The sequence below is a fragment of the Saccostrea echinata genome, unplaced genomic scaffold (genome assembly GCF_033153115.1).
Source record: "Saccostrea echinata isolate AGI-Se365-2 ecotype Australia unplaced genomic scaffold, CSIRO_AGI_Sech_v1 ptg000054l, whole genome shotgun sequence".
In the NCBI taxonomy this organism is placed as follows: Eukaryota; Metazoa; Mollusca; class Bivalvia; order Ostreida; family Ostreidae; genus Saccostrea; species Saccostrea echinata.
Window position 1 is genome coordinate 30,773,217 of NW_026889803.1, and position 23,539 is coordinate 30,796,755.

Here is a 23,539-nt window from a genome sequence, read left to right on the forward strand (position 1 = left end):
AGTGGTTCTTTAGAAGACTTTTAAATTACCCCTACTCTATTTTTATTTCCTTTCGGAATAAGTTTGGTTAAAATTGGCCAAGTGGTTCTAGAGAAAACGATTAAAGATTAGCTCACTTGAACCTTCGGCTAAGGTGAGCTAAAAAGTTAACTATAACAGACGACGGATAAACTTTGACAAGAAAAGCTCAGGTAAGCTAATCAATGAATACACAACGACAAAACATATTTAATATCTACAAATCGTGTACAGTTATTGTTTTATGAAAATGTGGCTGTATTGTTAGATTGAACTATATCGGCAGCTCTGAACTTCATCTCTACCATCTTAAGGGAATATTTAGTTCTTTTCCAGGTGAAATATTCTAATCCGTCATGGATCTACAAGTAAAAAAAGAGAAATAACTTTGAGATGTACATTTATCACTGTAAATAAAATTAACCTCTATTATTGGTTTACAAGTTCCAATATGAAATAAATTGTATTTGACCTGTGTGTGTATTACATTATTTTTTTTTTTAACAAGAGGCCCATGGGCCATATAGCTCTCCTGAGCACTGCATAAATGCATAAACAGTCCAGACCTACCCCTAAAGGGGAGGGGGTATGATTTGAATAAACTTACTTGAATCTATACTTACTTAGGATGCTTACATATTTCTTTGATTAACTGTAGCTCTTTCCTATAAATTTGAACTTTCATTGATTTTTAAAGATTTTTCCATTTCATGTAAAACTTTGATCGTCCATTGTGGCCCTGCTCTACCCCCGAGGGTCATGATTTGAGCAAACTTGAATCTACACTACATGAGAATATTTCCATATGAATAAGACCAGTCATGGCTTTGCTGTTCCTCAGAAGAAGATTTTCAAAGATTTTTCCTATATATTTTAATGTGAAACTGTGATCGTCCATTACGGCCCCACCCTAACCCCCGGGGGTCATGATTTGGAGAAATTTGAATCTACACTGCCTGAGGATGCTTCCATATAAATATGTCAGACCAATCATAGCTTTGCTGTTCTTTAGAATAAAAGTTTTAATGATTTTTCCTGTATAATCCTATGTAAAACTTTGATGGTCCATTGTGGCCCGACCCTACTCCCGGGGGGTCATGATTTGAACAAACTTGAATCTACACTACCTGGGAATGCTTCCACATAAGTTTCATCTTTCCTGGCTCAGTGATTCTTGAGAAGTTTTTAAAAGATGCAATAAATTTTTTTTTTTACAAATTTGTAATTATCTCCCCTTGGAAGAGGTTGTGGTCCTTCATTTGAACAAACTTGAATCCCCTTCAGGGATCGACATTTACGGTTGTCCGATTGCCCGGGGCAAGTAAATTCTCAGTTCGGGTAAGTGAAACTGCTGATGTACTTGTCCGATCGGGCAACTGAATATTTTTGATAGACTTTTTTTATCTTACATTAGTTTATAAACAAAACAATAAATTGAACATTTGATTTCTACCAGGAATATGACATTGTTTTTGCATTCGGAAATTCCTAGATGGTACCGTTTATCAAAAAATCGGGTTCGTTATTCCGTTTTTCTTTCGTGGTAGATAGTTGACAAAAATACGCTTCCCGTCTGACAACTTTCTTTACATTCTTATGAAATAAGATATTAAAAAATAGTTTATTTATTAACTCACAGAATATAAAGAACACCAGTTATTCTTGGCACACGATGTATTCTGATCAGGATATCTATGTCTTGAAACATGGCAACTATTTTTCTTCAGCGTTGCTACAGTTTTTCAGGGGGGAAAATCAAAATTCACAAAATGATTGCACAGAAAATAATTTCAAAGATATGAATTTTATTTTTAAGGAAATATTGCTGCATAGCAGTGTGAGTTTACAAATATTTAAAATGTAGCATGAGCAGCTGATCAATTTTTTTTCTTGCACTTAACTTGCCAAATATAAAGTAATATCTCACTTTACTTACAATAATAAATTAAGATACCGGTTCTCTTCTTTCTAATTTTGGGCAACCAAGTTTTGCATTCCGACAAGTCAAAGTTTGAGTTCATTTGACCGAAGGGCAAGTGAATCTGAAAGTTCATGTCTATCCCCGCCCTTTACCCAAGGATAGTCTGTGCCAAGATTGGTTGAAATTGGCTCAGGGGTTTTGGAGAAGATAGAATTGTATAAAGTTAACGACAACGGCGACATTGATAAGGACGACAACAGACAACGGACAAATTTCGATCAGAAAAGCCCACTTTAGCCTTCGGCTCAGGTGAGCTAGAAAGATCTCAAATACACTAAAATACAAAACCATAACGCTACAGTTCTGCAGCTACGAATTCCATTACATTTCAGAAATAGGGGGAGGGAGTTGTAATGAAAAATAAGTCTTCAACGAAACTGTAGCTCTACTGGTTTGTAAAAAACAAATTTTAAAGAAAAGTAGCACTTGGACCTAAAATTATGGCAACACTTATAAAGTGAGTTATGATTCCTGGTTTAGCCTCTTTTGTGACTAGTTTTATTGAAATCAAAACAAATCTATATAAGAAGTAGTATTTTGAAAGAATTTTTAAAAAATATATATTTTAAGTAACCATGGCAACACCGTTCGTAAAAATAAAAAAAAATGATACTACATAGAATAATGCATTTTAGCGTCAACTTGTGTTTCAAGTTTTATTGATTGATTGATTTTTGTTTTACGTCCCGTTTTTTTTTCACTCATATAGAGACGTCACCATATACCGGTGAAGGAATTCAAATTTAGAACTTTACTCGGCACCAAGGGCCATTGAGCAGTGAAGGTTCTTTATCGTGCCAACGCCTACCGTGACACAGGGCCTCGGTTTTTAAGGTCTCATCCGAAAGACCCGCAACTTTCACTTCAAAGTGCCGAGCGCTTGGCGAAGGAACAGTTGCTACCTATTTTTTATCGACTTAGGTCAGTCGCGGCCGTGATTCGAACACACGACCTTCCGATTATGGAGCGAGCACTCTTAGACTACCGACTGAGCTACCGTGACGGTTTATCAAGTTTTATTGGCTGTAGGACGAGTAGCGTTTTGAAAAAACAACAACAGACAAACAGAAGGTGGACGAAGGAAACCTTACCATCGCATAAACTCTTTTAGTCTCTGTTCGTAAAAGCACAAAAAAGAACTAGACATACGATCAGCAGTCATACATCTTCGTTTTGAGGCTTTGGCCCAAATAAGCACATAAAATTTGGTACACTACACTTCTTAGATCACTTTCATTGGCTTTTACCATGCAGTTATTTGCAGTGCATTTTACATACCGAGCTGTTGTAATCCGGCGTGTGATAATAAACTCCATTCAAATTTGCTGCCCAGCAGCCATTATACCAGAATCCTCCGTGATATACTTGCGCACAGTTTGTCCGGAAGTTATCATTATCGCGGTCCTTGGTGGAAAACTTCATTCCGTTATGTGAAAATACCTTCCTAAAAATAAATGAGGGCAAACAGTCACTGTAAGTAAATGGTTTAGAATAACGTTTCTTGCGAAATTTTTTTTTTTTTTTTTTTTTTTTTTTGGCCATATTGAAAGATGTGTCATGCCTTAATGTTAAAAAAATATTCAAGAAAAGGGATGAAAGGTAATTATTAAAGCTTTTTAAATCTTATATAACACAAAACCAGTTAAGATCCATGTCACAGATACTACAAAGTGCTTCAGAGGAATGCTAACCAGTAAAAATTCAAGGCGTCTCCGGCGGTTCCTCTGTACCCACCAACCGTCAGTTTAAATTGCTCGGCCTCGGAACCGATCGAAAAATTATCATATTCTGCATATGCTGTATTATTGTCCCAATCCATCATATCGATTCTCAGCACCAGATTGGTTCTGTTGTGGGTCACGTTGTATAACCTTTCGGTGCCCCACCAGTAACTGGCTCCAAGATTTCCAAAACCTTCCTTGTAGTCGTTCCAATTTCGGTTGAAATTTACAACGCTGCCAACTCGTCTGCAAAATTAAGAAAATGACGGATATACTGAAATATTCAAAAGTGATCATATATACTGAAACGCAAAAGAAACGCAAAAGCAGTAATCTACAAATATTTGAATATTTTATCTTATGATTTTCAAAAATGAATACACTTAGGTAAAATTTGATTTGAAAACATCAAAGATTTGATGAAACTGTTAAATGATTATCTTTTAATTTTAGAAAGTAACACATGACTGTTTAAATACACCCCACCCGGCCATTTAATTACAGCGTGCAAGTCTGCCATGCACAACAATTGCAGCTTGATTTCTACGATGCAAAAGGTTCATCAATCTCGAGATCTGAGCGAAAGAAATATTCTTTGCCATTTTTAAATGCCTGTTTTTCTGATGATAGGTCGAATTTTCTCTAGCCAAGCGCAATGTAGTAACCCTTGGACTTCCGGTCCAAGGACTGTCATTCATGCTAATGATACGTAAGAGACTGTTGAGGCGTGATGTAGGTCATATTTGCATCTGCAACTCTCCATCACCTTTATTTTGATATTTTCCATCTAGAGCAATGGAAATGTCTACTTAAGTCAATTTGAGGAAGCCTTGGCATCGCTTACAGAAAAGATAGGGGAATTTATTTTTCGGATCACTGCTGATTTACTTATGATAAACAGATACAATACCTTAAAACCCCATATTATTGCCAAATATTTTGTTAAACATGCAATTTCTGATATTTGTTAAGCAGACTCAAACTTAACTTCCGATAATGGTATGAAAATCATTCAATTGTTAAATTACCGATATTTACAAAATTGAAGAAGTCCTTACTTTCTAGATACACAATTATATCCTATATGTAATATTTTCCTTAAAATATGATGTTGCGTTTCTATTGCGTTTCAGTATATTTAAAGCATTTTCAATATCATTAAATTTAATTAACTGATTCTTTGTACAATGCTATAATAATGGATGATTAAAAATAGGTGTGTTTGTCAAATCTATTAATTTACGAATAATAAAGATTCAACTTTGCAAAAACGATATATTCATTTATTTTGCATATTCTCCTTTAAAAGGCTTGAAAATATTTTATATTATAGTTCTCCATTTTTGAAATAGAAAAAAATCTATTCTTACCTTTGGAAAATGGTCCATCCGCCATTGTCAGTGTGCATGTCGCAGACGGCTAGAGTTAACATTTTGTTTGGTTCTCTCACAGTATACACGGCATCTCTGTTCATATTCCAGAAAGCCTTCAAGTCAGAACAGTCTCTGTTGGGGGCTAAAAATACCAAGTTTTAGAAACTTGCGTTTTGTTTCTTCTTTTTATGGTAACATAGGCTATGATGGTAATTAAGTGAAGACTTCCGAGTGAACAGAGTTTTTTTTAAGAGGATTATGAATAGAATTACCATCACTGCTAATGTATTATCTGATTTTTTTTTTAAAAAAAGGTCTCCAGTAAGAAAATTTGCATGCAACACATCCAAGACCCCCCTCCCCCCTAAGAAAGAAATTTGACTTTTATAATTCTTTGACGTCGTGAAAAAAGAACTATGTGAAATCAAAGAAAATTTCCGAAGATGCATCGAAACTTACCTTGGTCGCACAGTTTTCCCTTGATTAGAGGTGAGTTACATTCGCAGTGGAAAGTACCATTATCATTTACACATTTACCATGTACACAAGGGTTGTCCTGGCATTCGTCAAAGTCTATAATTGATATATTATCACCACTGTTAGTAATCAGCGAGGTGGATTTTCAAGTATTATTGTTTTTCAAGAAACAAGTTTGGATTGACACGCAACTGTCTTGAACTCTAAATGCATGGTTTTAGAAAATTACAATTTTAGTAGATATTTTTGTCTATAATGAAAAAACTAACTATTTTGTTTTTGATTAATTAGTCGTTCGTGATTTTCCTCTTTTATGACTGCAATTGTACATAATGACACTGTCTTGTTAATTACATACAATGTAAATCAATTTTGACCAGATGACAGTATTATTATTCAAAAAAAGTTGTCTTCTTGTATATTTAAAGTCATTTCAAAATTTACAGTATGAGAGGCAGTTGAAGGTAAAGGAAACATATATGTTACGGGTGGAACGTTCTTCATCTCCATTTTCTAGTAGTAAAAATGGATATGAGTGCAAAATCAAAAAGAAAAAAAAAACCTAGCCTGAAAATATAATTGAAGGGGAAAACTCACCATTTTCGCAATCTTTTCCATTCCATCCTGGAGCACACACGCAATAATAATCGTTGATGTCATCCAAACAGAATCCTCCATTCAAGCAAGGATCGCTCTCACATTCATCATTGTCTGTCGAGAGAATTCCAAAATCAAAGATCCAAGTACCGAAAGTACTGCATATGGACATTTAAAGAGACTGTATACTTTTGACAAATATATAGATTATAATTATCGTTAATTACTTGAATATCTTCAGATATTAAAAAATAAAGAAAGCCGTTTAATTGTTTTGAAAATAACATTTGATTTTTCAGTTCATTCTGTATCATTTCCTAATAACTACGTCCTGGAAAAAAATGTAGAGAATAATTATGCATTGAGCACCTTTTAAAGTAAACTTAATAATGCATTGATGTACGTTGCTAATGATAGGGAGAGAATACGAAATACTTTGAGAAGCAAAAAATCATCAAATAGACATGGCAAAAAGAAAAAAAACAAAACAAATAAAAAACACTATACTGATGCATGGTTCACCTACATATGGTATGTTAATTTATTAGAATATAAATTTTAATAATTAATCAATTAATTACTTAATTAAATAATGAAATTTTCCTTTTTTCAACATTTGGGGGAGGGTAACTTAAGGCAATTTCCCTCACTGATTAATTCTATACTTACTCATTTGACAGTGGACTCCTGAGAATCCTGGGGCGCAGTGACAGAGATACATGTTGATCAAATCTTCACAGGAACCGCCATTTTCACACGGGTTTGATGCGCATTCGTCAATATCTAAAACAATTTTTAAAAAACTTTTTACAATAATGAAAAAATTAGTCAAATTAGAAGAAATTTAAAGAGTTATAAATACGCTCAGATGACATTACCATCTTATAAATATGTGGCTAGGCGTTTACTAGGTTTGCATTTACATACATGTAGTATTCAGTCATATAATAAATTATATTTATACTAACCAACACTTGACATACATGAATTTAAAAATACTGGACAACAGAGTGAATAATACTATTTAAAAATCTGTTTATTTCTTTTCATTTGCATCGTCCTATTTAGATTAGAGCTTAAAACAGCAAAACATTTCGGAAAATCTTCTGAGTAGTGAGTACTATTTTGCAATGTACCATACTCTACTACATAGAGGTAGCCTACAGAAATTTATTACGTTCTCAAACAAAAAAGGGAACGATGCTATGAAGCTCATTACTAAGTTGTTTGAATAGGATGCGTGACAGTCCATGAATTGTAGCGTTCTTTCTCTGACTGGAATAATGTGTAAGGGCCACAGATTTAAAGAGATGTTATAGACTCTGCAACGTGATCCATTGGTAAATACACTGCAGACCATAAAAACCATTACAGAGCATCAATCAATGCTAGGAGCTCTACAAAAGCTTTTTCCTTTAGCATTTCATATCTTTAAAAGGACGACTGATACTCACGAATAGTGTAGTTTTGACCTGTGTAAGTAAGGACGACTGATATTTAAGGATAATGCAATTTTGACCTGTGTAAGTAATGACGACTGATACTTACTGATCTTGTTGTTCTGAATTGTGTATGTAAGGAACACTAATTCTTACAGATAGTGTAGTTTTAACCCGTGTAAGTAAGGACGACTGATACTTACGGATTGTGCAATTTTGGCCTGTGTAAGTAAGGACGACCGATACTTATACTGATTGAGCAGTTTGGACTTGTGTACGTAAGGACGACTGATACTTACTAATTCTGAGTTTGGACTTGTGTAAGTAAGGACGACCGATACTTATACTGATTGAGCAGTTTGGACTTGTGTAAGTAAGGACGACTGATACTTACTGATTGTGTAGTTTGGACCTGTGTAAGTAAGGCCGACTGATACTTACTGATTGTGTAGTTTGGATCTGTGTAAGTAAGGACGACTGATACGTACTGATTGTGCAGTTTGGACCTGTGTATCCTGCGTTACAGTTACAGACATAATCTCCATAGATGTTCGTACAGCTTCCGTGTCCACAGATACCAGTCGTGTGACATTCGTTCACATCTGTAAATACAAAGTTTAAAAATATGTCAGGCCTTTTACCAAAGCTCTAACACTGTTATCAGTGCGTGAGGACAAGACCCCTGCCCCCTCCCGTATATGTATATATAGAGAGAAAAAGAGTGGGGTAGAATTTTTTATACGTTTGTTCTAGATAAGTTTTCGAATTGATGGCATGGATTATATCACAAATATGTCATTAAAAGATAATTTATTACAAAAAAAATTTTAAGGTCTTTATCGGGGGGGGGGGGGGGGGTGTCCTCAAGCACCTGAGTTACATGTAAGTATAGTGCATATTCTTTTGATAAAGAAGAGATAGGGCTTTCATATTTGACATGTACATTACCTGTGACAAGACCTTTCCAAATATACTATGATTTTTGACCCCTTGACCTTGAAGTTTGACCTACTTTTCAAAAATGTTAACATTACTTGAAATTGGTTATAAAATTTGAATGAGAAAAGGTAGAACTTTTTTTTTTTAATAAATTCAGTTTTCACCAATTTCACGTAAAAATCGTATCACAAAGCAAGGACGTCTGTCCAATGATATTTATATTTTATTCTCATCTAACTAACAAAAGCGTTTCGTCACGCGAAGCAGTAATAAACAATTTACAATGCTCATGCAGGACAAAAAAAATTCCTAAATCTTAAACACAGATTTTTTTTTTATTGAAAAGAGTTTTCCAATTAATGAATTAATCGGATATAGCTGGAAAAGAACAGATATATATTATACAGGACAAAATCAAAACATGACACAGGTGAAATATACTGCAATGACCAAACCATATGAGCATAGTCTGTATGTGTGATATATTGATACTGATAAGCTGGGAAGGACCAACAATACCTATCATTAGTACTACAGATTTACTGAAGGGTAATTGATATGTGTAGGTCAAATCAATGTACAGTAAAACTTGTCTAATCCGACCTCCTCTGGTTCCAAAGAAATTGGCCGGATTAGACAACATTTAAAACAATTGAATTTACTGCAAGGGACTTCAAGTTTTCACCGTATTAGACAATATTTCAGATTACACAACATCCGGATTAGACAAGTTTCACTAGCACTTATTTATTTTGGTATGCAACAACTTGTAAACAGACCTCAATGTCTTTTTAATATACCAAGGTCTAAACTTAGGTCAGTTGCACAATGAAACATGCATCGGACTAAACATTCACTGATGCACGTGCACATTCACGTTTAATTTGGAAGCTTGCAGTAGTTTGGATGTTTCTTGTGACCAGTTTGGACAGACCGAAAAACCGGTCGTCAAAGAATAACGGAGGGATAAATGCTGCATCAGACTAATCAGTGCAAGCTTGAGGTGAGTGAAAATTTTGGAGCATACCCTCAGGTAACTTAAGAGACCGTTAGACAGCCTGAGGGACAAACATAAGACATGGTGATTCCAATGCATCCCTCCTTAAACAACATCGTCCCAAGAGGGGATAAAAACCAGTTCCTTTTAATGAAATTTTGGGTTTAGTACATTTCTTATGCAGATTTATAGAGAGCAGACCGTATTACTCGAGATTACCTTCTTCGCAGTCTTGTCCCCTGTATCCGAGTGGACAATCACAGGTGTAATTTCCATTGGGTAGGGCTGTACATTTGGCCCCATGTGCACATGGACGCACCAAACATGGATCTGAATTTGGAAAATAATTGAACTTATGAATATTCATTCATGCATTTTAACTGTAAATATTTTGAATTTTCCTGAATAAGATATTTTAACGACTCTATTTTTTTTGGATTGAACCCATGTGTTTTTAAAGTCGTTCAAATTAATACTAGTACTCACGAAAGATAATGCAAATGCTTCTGTGCCCAAATGAATTTTCAACTGATTCGTTAATTCTGAATGTGACCAGAATCACGAATACATGCAAATAAATCTTGTTTGGTGAAAGATTGCTTATCGTACACTCGTCAAACGTGTTCGAATGAAATACTTGATTTTTCGTGATTTACTGTTTCTTACTTCTGACCAACTTTAGCAACCCAAATGTTATCAAGTGGAATTGCATTTAAATGAAAAGTAAGAATAACGATAATACTTTTTATCCTACCTGAAAGCTTTGTAAGAATTGTCTGGTTAACATATGCCAGCTGATTTTTCAAAACTCCGTTCTCTGTCAACAGGTTGTGAACCTCGTCAGTTAAGATTCTAACCAGGCCATTCAGATTTTCTTCTTCCTTCTTCAGTTTACTGACTTCCTCTATGAGGTTCATAGTTCCTGTGACATTGTGGCCAAAGAGACCCAGAATCTGATCAATCTGTTTGTCGTGGTTGGCAAGGTGTTCAACCATAGCGGACGCAGTGGAGTTGTCCATTACGTGAGGGTTCACGAGGGAATCTTTGACCGGTATGGTCAGAGTATAGGTACAGGTACCATCGGGGTTACAATGACCGTCAAATTGATGGATTCTGTATCCATAGGGGTCCGCTGCTTGGGTAGACTGGCAAAAACTGTAGGAAATGTGCAGTAAAATTAGACTGAAAACGCGAAGCATTTTGCCGGCTTCTTTGTGAACGGAGTTCCAGAGATATTCTGACCAGATTTCTCTATCTCATAAAAAGTCGTGGAAAATCATGCGTCAAGGGTCATGTAGGTTAGATAATTCCAAGTGAACTTCTTAGCACTATATATTTCGACATACTTAGAACGGTGAACGTTTTATATTGAAAGTGCAAATAACTGCCATTTTTACTATAAAGAAATTCAGTGTAGTATCATGTTCTAAATTTTGAAAGGTGGGAGTAAATACGAAATTTACTTCCACTCAGTTATTTCAGAATTTTAGAACACGATCGACTGTGATAAATCTGTCTAAATGAAGTTCGCCTTTAATTTTGTCATGAGGATTTTTTCTGAAGAGAACTTGAAAGTTCATAACAAATTAAATTTATTTGTATCGAAAACGCTTATGGCATTTATTAACACTTGAGAATGATATTTTAAAGATTTGCCCAAGGCAAGTAGTTGTGCTTGTAATTATATTTTAAAACTAAGCAGAAAAATTGCTGTTTCCCACCCCACCCCCTCACCCCCAACAACTTATTTTTTGCGAAGCAAATACATGCATGGACATGTACAGTGTATGTAATAAAAATCAGAATAATTTGATAAATTAGGATGTTTTATGTCTTGTGAAAAAGATTCTCAAGTAAAAGGAATTAAATACGTCTGCTATTAAATGACCTTGATCAAATTGACCTTCTTTTACTCAAATCGAGTATATAAATATGCTGGTCAAAACTTGAAACGATCTACTTAGGTTTTCCTCGCTCACTTTTTCCTTTTCTTGAAAGTTCGACTGGACGTCTCTATATGAGTGAAAAATTCTCAAACGGAACGTAAAACAACAATCAATCAATCGACTGATTTTTTTTTTATTATGAAGAATAACATTTTAGAGAAGAGAGGAGTTTTTAACCATGATTTATTGTACCATTAAATCACAAAAACTTGAAAGTACCGCACAAGAACAAATTCTTAACTAAATTTTTTTTGTATCCCCCAATAGCACGAATTACTAGCTGAAACCTACTCCTCACAGAGGTCATGTTATGGTGTGAATTCTTATATTCCAGGTCCTCCCGAAATCAGGTTCAACCACCAATAGACTATATGCGGTTGAAAAAGCTCTTGTAATCTTTTTTTTCAATTTCGTCCCATACATGTTCAATAAGATTGAAATCTGGAATATATGGGGATAACTCAATTACACCAAAAATGTGCTGATGCAGCATCTGTTAGGGATTCTAGCTGTGTGGGGAGTTGCCTTATGCATGAGAATAATTCCTCAATTTTCCCGGGTGTGAGGTATGGTCACTGGCCGGAGAATATTTTGATGCTTCACAGCATTCAGATTCCGGTGGATTGGAACATTTTATGTTTTTCCTATGAAACAATATAGTCGCCATAACCATGACGGTCCTGGTGAAGGGACGTCATTCGCCGTTTGCTTCGTCGACGCAAATTGGTTCCGTTGAAATTCTTGATAATGTTTTAGATTGTTTTGTTGTCTCAGTTGAAATTTCCATGCAAAGTTTTTTTTGTAGATACAGTTTAAACAGTGTTCAAATTTGTTAACATTCGTAAATGCTGTGGCCTGAGAGTTACACCTTTGCAAATCATAGTATGAAGTTGACAAAAACAGTTTTCCAAGTAAGAGATATTCTATGTACAAATTAACAAATTAAATGCACTTTGCAGTAGCTGAATTAAAAAAAAATCTAGCCCTTTTATCCACAGGTATTCAGTGGCTAAATGACATATGTAGTATACATTGATGTTAACTGAAATATCAATGGGAATTGCGTAATAATTGAATTTTGTATTTCACTTCCTTATTTGTCGAACGAAGGCATTTTTCTTTGCTTGTTCGCCCATTTTCTTTGTTAATGTTCCCAATTGCTGTTTACACCTATGCAAATCATAGTATGAGGTTGACCAAAAAAGTTTCACTAACAGTTTTCCAAGAGATGTTCTATGTACAAATTAACCAATTATATGCACTTTGCAATAGCTGAAATAAAAAAAAACTAGCTCTTTTATCCACGGATATTCAGACAGTGGAAAATTGATATTCAAATTATTTCAAATATGTTTATAGAGTGCAAGCTAGCATTCAAACTTCTAGTTAAAGGAATGATAATAATATTTATCTATGTAAATACCCAAACTGACAAATTATGGCACTTTTCAGTGATGATTAAGTCGGATCATTGTCTGCTAATTTATCAAAATCGGCGAATTACAAGAAGCTTGAATGCCAGCTTGCTTTCAATTTCATATGTGTATTCCTTGTGACAAAAGCTTTCACAAACGCATCTTGTTTTTTCTGTTTTAATTTGTTTTTTTTTTTTTTTTGGTTTGTTTTTATTTTATTTTTTTTTTGGGGGGGGGGGGTCTACAAAGAAATTCTTGTTAAGGAAAATTTTAAAAAATTACCATCGGTCCTGATTGTTATCAGATTACACAATAGTCTTTCTTAACGGCCTTTCGAGAATTTTTCACTCATTGATACGCCACCACTTCCCTGTGCAAGGCTGTAAATTAAGACCTTTTTGGCATTTAGGGCCATTGAGCAGTGAGGGATCTTTTCCGTACCAACAACTTCTAAGACAGGGGACATCGGTTTAGACAGTTCGAATCCCCGGTCTCCACGTCTCGCAGTGGGATTCGAACTCGCGACATATGGATCAACTCCTTACTCCGAGACTCTAAAGCAAACGCTTTGACTACGCGGGCGACCAAATTAAGACAGGAAGACTTTGCTGTGAATTGTAGAAAATGTATTATCATACATGAATATATCGTTCTGTATATAGTATGAAATTTTTTTCTCTTTATAGCCTTTTATTTTTAGGAACAAAATAATGTGTTTTATACGGGATTCAGTCATGATCTTGTGAACTTAACTTTAAAGCATGGTAAGTGCGGGATAGTCCAGACAAGACTAGTGGGGGGGGAGGGTTCCAGCTTCTAGTAAGCCCGTTGAAATCTTTCAACTTTACAATGCAACTCCTTTATATTAAATCTTTTAACAAAATGAAAATAAAATACAAGTTTTACATTTCAGTATTCAGTAAAGAAATATGTATTTCTACATGCCTTAAGGAAATCAGTTAAAATCCTACGTGTGAAACTAAAAACGACAGTATAATTTTTGGTGTGTTCATTTAGATCCGCCACTTTTGTTCGTTTTAAAGTGCAGGTAATATATTTGTAGTCGATCCCCTGAAAAATTATCAGTGTTCCATTCTTTGGAACATGACGTTCTTTGCAGAGTAAAACCTGACGACCCTGTGGCATGTCGGGTGTACTTTTGCATAAAGGGTATTTTGAAATTCTTTATATTATGCAAAGATTGTAAATGCTTGGTGGAAGCACCAATTTATTTACTTTGTGTGGCAAAGACTGTTTATTATCATTTATGTAAATCCTAGTTCTGCGTAGCCATAAGTCAAACAAAACAGGGGAAAAAACTATAAAATATTTTAATGGTTACAATTGTCATAAAAATATTGCATAAGATATATTTCCAATTAAAATCAATGGACATCTTTAATTTTTTTTAAGTGTTCGAAGTGCCTTGAAAGGTATTCTGCATATAAAAGTATAAAAATTATAATTTCTGCAACTTATTAAACTTATCTTGCTAAGACATGTATATTGAAGTAGTATTGTACTATTGAATCTAAAAATGAACACAAATAGAGACAGTCAATATTGCACCAATCCCGTTTCTACAACTTCTCTAACCAGTAAAACATTTTTCTTTCCCTGTCGGATGGTATATGAGGTTTTATTCCCCTCTCAGCTACAAGTTCTTCTTCCGGAAACTCAGCTGGCGTTTCCGGTTGCCATTTTATAAGGTTGAATTTTTTCACAATTGCAACTAGTGGGATCCAGCCCATGGCGCTGATAATTAACATCGCTGCTATAAACTTACACCACCCTGGCCACTCTGTTGTTACATTATCTGCCTGAAGAAAATTAAATTTACATCGTTTTAAAAACAGCACACTTTGTCATCAACATCATCACTTACTGCTCATTTTAACGTAAAGATATAACAAGCTTATCTTTTAAAAAGATTGGTGAGCTAGAGCTGTAGCATAATAAAATACAGAAGAAGATATCTGAACCATTTGTTAAATTTGCTGAATCGATTAATTATAATAGGAAAGCAGATTGGTGCACTAGGGGTTGAGTTGGGGGGGGGGGCACAATTCTGAATGGTGAATCTAATAGTGTGCTTCACGTCGGCAATGGCATAACTCCTAACTGTGCTTTAAGCATTCTGTATTTTACAGTAATTTCAATTTCGAGGTGAGTAGAACCAGTGAGCACCTTCGGGCCTTTCCGGCAAGCTCGGAAAACATATCCGAGGTTGCCGCGGTTTTCCGAGCTTGCCGGAAAGATCCATGAAGGTAGATAAGAAAAGCTTGCATTCATTACAACTTTAGAAATAACAGTCTTGGTTTTATAAAACTCGAGTTACTGTTACTTTTTGTTCATTTACGTGCAGATTAGGCAACAAAATACGAAACTTCAGATCATATGTATTTTCAGATGATAAACACTAAATTGACATGTCTTTCAGACATACTCTGAAAAAGATTTTTGTTGTTGTTGTTGTTTTTTCCGAGCTTGCCGGAATTATCCACTAAGGTGGTAAAACTGTAAGGAAAGCTAGATGTCTAGAATCTTGGCATTATATGGCCAAATTTTTTCTTGTTCTTTTATGTGTAGGTTAGACAATAAATTAAAAAAAAAAAAATCAGAATCCTGATCTAGACTGGTATTGACTGTCTCTAACCTACAAAATGTATATCGCGCACATCAAACAGGAAAGGCCAGTGTAAATTCGGATCATTTCTAATTTTGTATGACAAAACGAAATTGTAATCGTACAGTCTATATTGTATCTACAGTAGTTTTCCCAGAACCCCCGACCGTGAAGTCGAGCATGCGTATTTCAGAAATATAGACTAACGTAGTTGCTAGCGCTCGAGAGCGCTAGCAATAAGAGCAATCTTCTTATCGAAAACATTAAATTAATTTCAAAAAAACTATTCCTAAAAATTCCCTCAAGTGCACTTTCAAAACTTACTATGGAAGGAATCCATGCCTCGTATGTCGCGCTGCTAATCATTGATTTGATGAGACTTGCAAGGAAAATGACGATGATAACTAGGGGAGATACGTATTTCCACATAATCAACCAATAATAATTAGGCCTTTGTCCAGTCATTAGTTCGATGTCGTCACCAAACCTTTAAAAATAAGAAAAAAAAAAATTTAATCAAACTGTTAAATGGACCCCCCCCCCCCTTATTTTTTTTCAAGTGTATACTTGCAAATGATGGCTCATTTCGCTTTAAGGAATTTGTGTCCAGATGCATTGCAATGATTACGAGATCTTACCTTTTCAGTCCATACGCGTACGTTAGTCCGAGGAGTTCGCCAAGGGCGATAATAAGGAGAGGAATGTTACCACTGTATTCATCAAACAGAACAAAAATGTATGGGCCCGCTGAGTCCGCATAACAGAAGGAGATAAGTAGGGATACCAAACAAAGAACAGCTAAAAGACAGCGAAAATACAATGTTAAACGATTATTAATATATTTTACAACCTGAGACAAAACCATCATATAGGGAAAAAAAATTAAACGTATCATATACTCAGACTTAATCAGCATCCAAATCAAAACTAAAACAAAAGGCTTTTCTCGGAAAATGCCCCCCCCCCCCCCCCCCCACGTACTACGGGTCAATTCTCTTCCAAGATAGGGGTATTACATAAGGATTGAACATAAAATGAATTAAAGAAACAATATATATATTTTTTAATTTTAGGGGCATTGACATACTAGTGTTTACAATTATAATGAAAGAGCACACGTTACCTGCCACCACTTCTTTACGTAGGTCTTTGACGAGGTTCATGTCGATGATAGAGGTGACGACCCCCTCTAACATTCCAAACATACTATCCAGTCCGAGGGTCAGTAACATTAGAAAGAATAACACTGACCACACCTGAGCGGCGGGCAACTGGTTAATGGCCTCTGTAAAGGCAATGAAAGCCAGTCCTGTTCCTGATCCGCTCTAAATAAAAGAGAAATCAGAAACCACAGATTGAACATGCAAAATGTGGGTTATAGATGGCCATTCACGCTGCCTTAAGGTTCATAAACCCTCTACTCATTCATATAAAATGTTGCTTTAATGTTTATGATTTTCTAAAAGAAATGTATTTTATAAGTAAAATACAAATAATTATATCACAGCTTGCGGAGCAAAATTAAGCAAAAAAAAAAAAAAAAAAAAGAAAAAAGAAAAAAAGAACAAAGAAATTTCAACTTGACAAATCTTTAACGGAATAATTCCATAAAGAGTTATCTCTCCTATCAGAGTATCAATGAACCTTAAGTTAATATAACAATCATACTGTGGATTGACTTAAATCGGAATAGATTGTGGAAGTCATTATTTCCCTATACCAACATGATAATAAAAATTACTGAACCAGCAATAAGATGGTGGCTTAAGTTGTTCCAGATTAACCTTAGTGCATATCAGCCCTATAAAACTGACATACAATTACATATTTTATAACAGTTTTACCATCAGATACATCGTTTTATTTTTCATTAAATTTAGATCATTTAGTTTAAAAACTTATTGGGCATTTATTAATTTGCAGAAGCTAGAAGGAACATTTGAAACTATAATTTTTTTAAGGGGGGGGGGTGTTACCTTCTGAATCTCTGTTTTGATGTCACATGCCAGAAACCCCGTTGTCATATTCTGGCTCAATAACAAATCATTCTGGGCATTGCAAGCCTTGAAACTCTGTGTTGCTTTGAATCCTGAAAATGTAAAGAAGACATAATTTTATTGAATTATAAAATGCTAGATCCATATAACTTTTCAAATGAATAGTGAAGGTCAGTTTTGGCCTAAGGCCTCTTCTTTTTTCATAGATATAACATTACATGTAGTAAATTGTTCCAGAATTTAATAAAATGTTCAAATGTATTTTACCATTACTTTGTATTTTTTAATTATTGCCATACATACTAGTATATCATATTCTTTGATAATTAGCCAAAATGTAACACATACAATTAATATCTTACCTAGAATTGAGAATATCACTACTCCTGCAAAGACCGAAGTGCCACAGTTTACGACAGAAACCAAGATGGCGTCTCTGTAGCAGTTGTTTCGAACTGGCATATACGAGGAAAAGGCGATCAAGCCCCCAAAAGCCACACCAAGAGAAAAGAAGATTTGTGTGGCGGCCTCTAACCACACCTGTGGATCTCCAAGACGTGAAAACTGAAAAAAGTAACATAAAATATTTGTTTAAATGATCTGTAAATGTTCAAGAAACAATGTCACATTGTTTAATATAAATGATTAAGTAATGTTTGTCGTTCAGCTCTAGGAACTCAAGAAACATGAATGGGAAATGTGAATAACACATAGAGGCTTACATCTGGGATGAAAAAATGTTTGAGTCCTTCTTCAAATCCCTCAAGCGTCACACCACGGAAGAAAAAGATGAGAAGCACCAGATAAGGAAATGTTGCTGTGACATACACAACCTAAAGTAAATGAAATTAAAAAAAAAGACTTTGCCATATATCAATTGAAAAAGTAATACCGTGAAATTTGTCCGGGTGCATTGAAAGAGATCAAGTTCCTGAAGAAAATTTCAGAAATGATACATGGCATAGGGCTGACAAAGTGTGCGTATCTTGCGTCGCTATTCCTTTTGCCGTTCACAGGAAAACAATGATCCAAAATAAATGAAAACAATAAAAAGACCTTGTTGAATATCAGTTGAATAAGTATGACCGTGAATTTGTTCGGCTATGTTGAAAGAGACCCAGTTTCTTGGAGAAAGTTCCAGAAATGAAATTTGGCATAATGCTGACAGTGCGTACCTTTCCCGATGTTGCTATTCCTTTTGCCATGCACAGGAAAACAATTAGCCAGGCCGCTAATAAACTGACTACAATCCACCAGTTCAAGGTCCCGCGTTCATCAACGGAAGTCGAGATGTTGAGCGTCTCCCTGTACCAAAAATATGTCGTTGGGCCACTCATCTACAATAACGAATATATAGTTTTATACATTTCATTGCAAGGTCATTACTAAAGTTATGTTCTCTTGTGTTTTAATACAGCATTGGTAAAAATGATCATTTACTACAGATGAAAATGCGGAGGGTGTTATGGTTGATTATAAAGTCAAAGATTATAATTCTCTGTCAATTGATCATGCTTGTTTGTGTTTCTTTTATAAGTCTCTGAAAGTAACTACCGAACATTCCGAGACATTGCCAGGACATTCAGCCCACGGCAAGGGGGACTGGAAGCTGTTGACCAGATAGTAGAGGCACCAGGCTATGATAGTATTATAATACAGCGAGACCCAGAAAGACACCATGGCACTAGCTATCCCGATACCAGCCAGATATGGTGATATTTGGTTCCAAGCGCCAATGGCACCTTTGCGCAAGCGCTGTCCCACCGCAAGCTCCAAGTAAAAGATGGGGACGCCCTCGATCGCCAACATGATTGTGTACGGTATGAGAAAAGCCCCTGCAAAGAACGAACAATATCATATAAACTAGGTATGTACCTGGTATGTCACTTAATTCTTAGCGTACAGGGTTCATTTATATAATAAACATATAATTATTTAATTTGAATGTAATTTAATGTAGACATGGATATATAAGGTTATTGTTTTACAACATATGCACCTTCGATCATACACGTGTTTCAATTTTCTTCCATTTAACACCGAGATTCCCAGGTATCGCTTACTCACGGGTTATTTATAAAAATTATATCATTTAAAATTTGTGTGTCCTCTATTCAAGGTCACTAAGCTTTCAACGTCAGTTCAGTATCAAGTCTACGGTTTCATGATTCTTTTTTGCTCTGTATAGTCATGACGAAGTGTTTCTAAAAGAAAAGGTTTACTCACCGCCTCCATTTTTCTGTGCTAAATATGGAAAACGCCATACATTTCCTAATCCTACAGCGTATCTGCAAAAGAAAAAAAGATGATTTTGTTTACATTTATGTAAAATAAAATTGAGAGTTTGGGAGATAAACATGGAAAGTTTTAGTTCATAATTCAATGGAAAATTTAAGGCGAAGCCATATGTCATAGTTGACAAAATTTGACGCTGGCAATAAAGAACATGTTAATACTATTATTTATTATATACTATTTGTGATTAATAAATAAGTAGCATGATGAGTATTTAGATAAAATCTTATCAGTAGGGATGATTTATGGGTATAGAACATGTACAAAAGTCGGCAAAAGGTCTCTGATTTTGTGCACATGTGGACGCCCCGTCGTTTTGCTTTATTAGCAGAAATGTCAGACCAGCGGGGTAGTCGGTTAGACTTTTTCAAACCATATATACAATCCCTGTCTGTATAATATATGCCATTGTTTACAAATTAAGATTTCAAAACTTTTTTTTTTATAAAATAATCTCAAAGTGAGACATATATGGGACCCTTCTCACAAAAGACTTACAACACTATTAAGTATCAACTGATTTTTTTTTCTTCTAAGTCCAATTCAATCAAGTTTCTCTGTGATTTTATCCTTCAGTTGAAAAAAAAAAATCAAGGATATTGCTTATTTCTCTTCTTAGCTTTCAATTGGGACTCCTTTTTGACTCATATAACGTTGGATTCCTGTCAACTACATGCACTTATATATAGATAGCTTCTGTCTTTGGGGAATTAAAAGATTTAACCCCTCCATGCCCCCCTCCCCCGCCATGCCCCCCCCCCCCAAATATCAAACGAACTGGGAGATGGCAGGATAGGCCCGTTTCGGTTTCATTCAATGATTAGATCTCACAATACCCTATGTATTGTAGCAATGACTCCTACTAAAAATAATACTCACCCAACGACTGCTAAGATATACTGAGCTTTGTTGTCCCAAGTTTCCCTCTCTTCCTTGGATTCTTTCGAACTTTCTCCATTTTCCGTCGCAATGAGAGCATCCGTAGACGTACCGGCCGTTTTGGCAGGATCGTCTGACATTCTTTCAGTTGATTCTCGCCAACTTTTCCTACTTCCTGTTTCCAGAGCGGATTCGAATGAGTTTCTTCGAAAGGGTGGGTACAAGTTGAGTGAAACGCCGTCCTTTTGCACGAGTGAGCTTGAACTCTCCACTGTGAAAATACTGGGGGTAGAAGCCGTTTCAGATAATGCGGGGTTGTCATATGCGTACTGGTTTCGTCGGCCCGTTTGTCGCCTCGGGGGGTCTCGGTCTGCTTTGCCATGATACATTCTGATTAAGGTGTCAAAACCAGTCGGGCCTAGATATTGAACAGTGCGAATATCAATTAATTGAACAAACAAGTTACATCACCGAAAACACATCTGCAATATTTATCAAGTAATCCGCTTGCGTAACAACAAAACCTAGAAATGGTTTCCGGAAGTGTAACTTCATGGACGTGTTTGCTTTATAATCTTCTCTTTTACTTACCGAAGAAATGTGTTGACATAAGAGTATCGCAAAGAACTTAAAATCACGCGCATTACCTTTGCTTTTTTGTAAAAGAATTTCTTGACAAAACGATGTCTCGCGTGTATGGAGGAATTATTAAACATGCATGGATCCTTTTTGTGATCATATACAAGTAAAGCATCATTCAGTTTTCAAGAAGACTGCACTCTAAAAACAGTTGACGCTCAAAGTTGATGTCACTAATTGAAAAGTTTTTTTCTCTCTCTTTAAATAATTTAAGAATTAATTAGGAAATAATTTTTTAAAAAAATCAAAAAATACTGTGCATGTATATCAGATTCGTCAACTTTAAAAATTATCTACATTGTATTTAAAATTTTCGAATCTTTTCTGCAGAATAGTTAGGACTGTCCAAAGCTTAATCAGTAGTTGTTAATAATATAATATACGAAATATTCATATAAGCAGTATTTCTATTTTTTCCCCTGACACATTTTAACAATCGCATTATGGTTCAAGGCTAATTAATCTATCAGAATGCTACTTAGCAGTTCATGTTTGATTAATTATAGCATTAACATGCTACCTATACATCTCACACTACCCATGACTCGACCCCCCCCCCCCCAAGTAAAAAAAAAACGGGGAGGGGGTTACAGTGTTTTACTCAAATAAAAAAAGGAGATTTAAAAAGGCATTCTTCAAAGTAAAATAGAGGTCTCTTGAAGGCTGAGAAGGAATTTATTTAGAGCAGATTCAAACTTGTTTGAACTTGGCCTTGGGAAGTTGGGGTGGATGAGGATACAATAGGGCCTGATAGGGGAAGATAGGGCCATGTGAGTGTTTTAATTTTCAAACAATATTTTATTATGAATTATACATAAAAGGATTGGACAGCAGGCGTTACCTATATAAGTCATTTCCATAGTTCAAGGTCAAAATCTTACACGTACAAGTTATTAGTTACATAACATTGAGGGGAAAAAAATACATATGGGTGTTTTGGTTCATTGGTCTTTTGTTTTGTAATCTGCTAGTTTTGGGATTTTTTTTTTTAGTTTCCTTATTATTTTTTTTTACCGAAATTTAAGGAGGAAGGGTAGTGGGAACAGACGCCATACCCCGCTCTGAATCCACTAGCCACTGCTACCTCTCTCCTATACAAATTTCATAACATCATTTACTAATTATAGTAATATAAACAAGGTGAGAGAAAACATATTCCAGATTTTCCCTCGAATTATCTTAGTAATGAAGGTTAAATTTAAAATGCTTAAACCATTTAAACTTGTTTTTTTTCTTTATTAAAAATTCTTTTGCATGAAATACGATGTACTTGTACTTTATATTCGAGACTACATATATATCTAACTAAGACTGATAGCTTGTCAAGTATATTAAGAATGTGATTTTGATTTGAAATAAAAATCATACCTCTCTGGGGGATACCCTTCCTAATACTTAAGAACTGTTTCGTGTACCAGCTGACTTCCGTGTTACTTTATATTTTACGGATCAGTGAATTTAATTTTTTTTCAGTGCATTCTTAAAATAAATACTTGAAAAGTTTTAATCCGGTTTTTATATACCTTCATGATAAAACCCAGGTTTTCCATCATATCGTACACAGGATAACTGTTATGTGTAGATTTAAGGAAATTCTAAACACTAACAAAAATGTTTTTGGACGCTGATTTTTTTTTATCATAAATATAAAGATGTACTCGTACATATTGAATTTTTCTAATTCATTTTCAGCATAGGGTACCTGCCATATTTCTCAAAGAAAAATATTCAAAGACAATGAAGTAATAGTGAACAGAAATCACTTTTATTTACTTCAATTGGAAAAAAAATATGCAAAGAATGCTATCAATTACTTTATCTTGGTCTAATATAATATTAAGAATACTATGATCTATTTAAATCGTTATCTGACGTCTTGGCGTCAGACAGTACTAGATTTAGTCGTCTTGTCGGACAAGTCGTTCAGTAGCATTCTGGTGATCTTGGAAACTTTATACTAGAGAGCATCAGGATTTATAGAAGACCAGAGCACTGGATGTTAAAACAAAATTAATCTTAATAACATTTTTATCGCCATTTAACAGGTTACATAACATTAAGCCCTTCATTCATTATTCTTATCCAGCTCTAGCCTAACAGAAGTTTTTAACTCGTAAAAACAAAAGATCATCAGATGTAATTTCTCAGGGGGTACACCAATTAATAGGCTTCCTTTTTTTCAGTGAATACTGATAAAATT

General features: G+C 35.0%; 1 protein-coding gene across 1 annotated transcript in view; it reads right to left on the reverse strand.

Moving 5' to 3' along the window:
* Positions 1-219: 219 nt before the first annotated feature.
* The window catches only part of LOC133204556 (uncharacterized), a 43,596-nt gene continuing 20,276 nt past the window's right edge, over positions 220-23,539 (reverse strand). Inside the window, exons 15-36 of the mRNA XM_061340305.1 lie at positions 20,701-21,118; positions 19,753-19,814; positions 19,081-19,361; positions 18,702-18,863; positions 18,249-18,359; positions 17,889-18,090; positions 17,506-17,618; positions 16,653-16,854; positions 16,168-16,327; positions 15,854-16,016; positions 14,500-14,723; positions 13,008-13,010; positions 10,297-10,697; positions 9,762-9,872; positions 8,095-8,208; positions 6,837-6,950; positions 6,168-6,281; positions 5,553-5,666; positions 5,091-5,235; positions 3,691-3,966; positions 3,278-3,443; positions 220-380 (exon numbers count right to left, since the gene is read on the reverse strand). Of these exons, the coding sequence (XP_061196289.1) occupies positions 261-380; positions 3,278-3,443; positions 3,691-3,966; positions 5,091-5,235; positions 5,553-5,666; positions 6,168-6,281; positions 6,837-6,950; positions 8,095-8,208; positions 9,762-9,872; positions 10,297-10,697; positions 13,008-13,010; positions 14,500-14,723; positions 15,854-16,016; positions 16,168-16,327; positions 16,653-16,854; positions 17,506-17,618; positions 17,889-18,090; positions 18,249-18,359; positions 18,702-18,863; positions 19,081-19,361; positions 19,753-19,814; positions 20,701-21,118 (3,776 nt within the window). The 3' untranslated portion in view covers positions 220-260. The remainder of the gene's footprint in view (positions 381-3,277; positions 3,444-3,690; positions 3,967-5,090; positions 5,236-5,552; positions 5,667-6,167; positions 6,282-6,836; positions 6,951-8,094; positions 8,209-9,761; positions 9,873-10,296; positions 10,698-13,007; positions 13,011-14,499; positions 14,724-15,853; positions 16,017-16,167; positions 16,328-16,652; positions 16,855-17,505; positions 17,619-17,888; positions 18,091-18,248; positions 18,360-18,701; positions 18,864-19,080; positions 19,362-19,752; positions 19,815-20,700; positions 21,119-23,539) is intronic.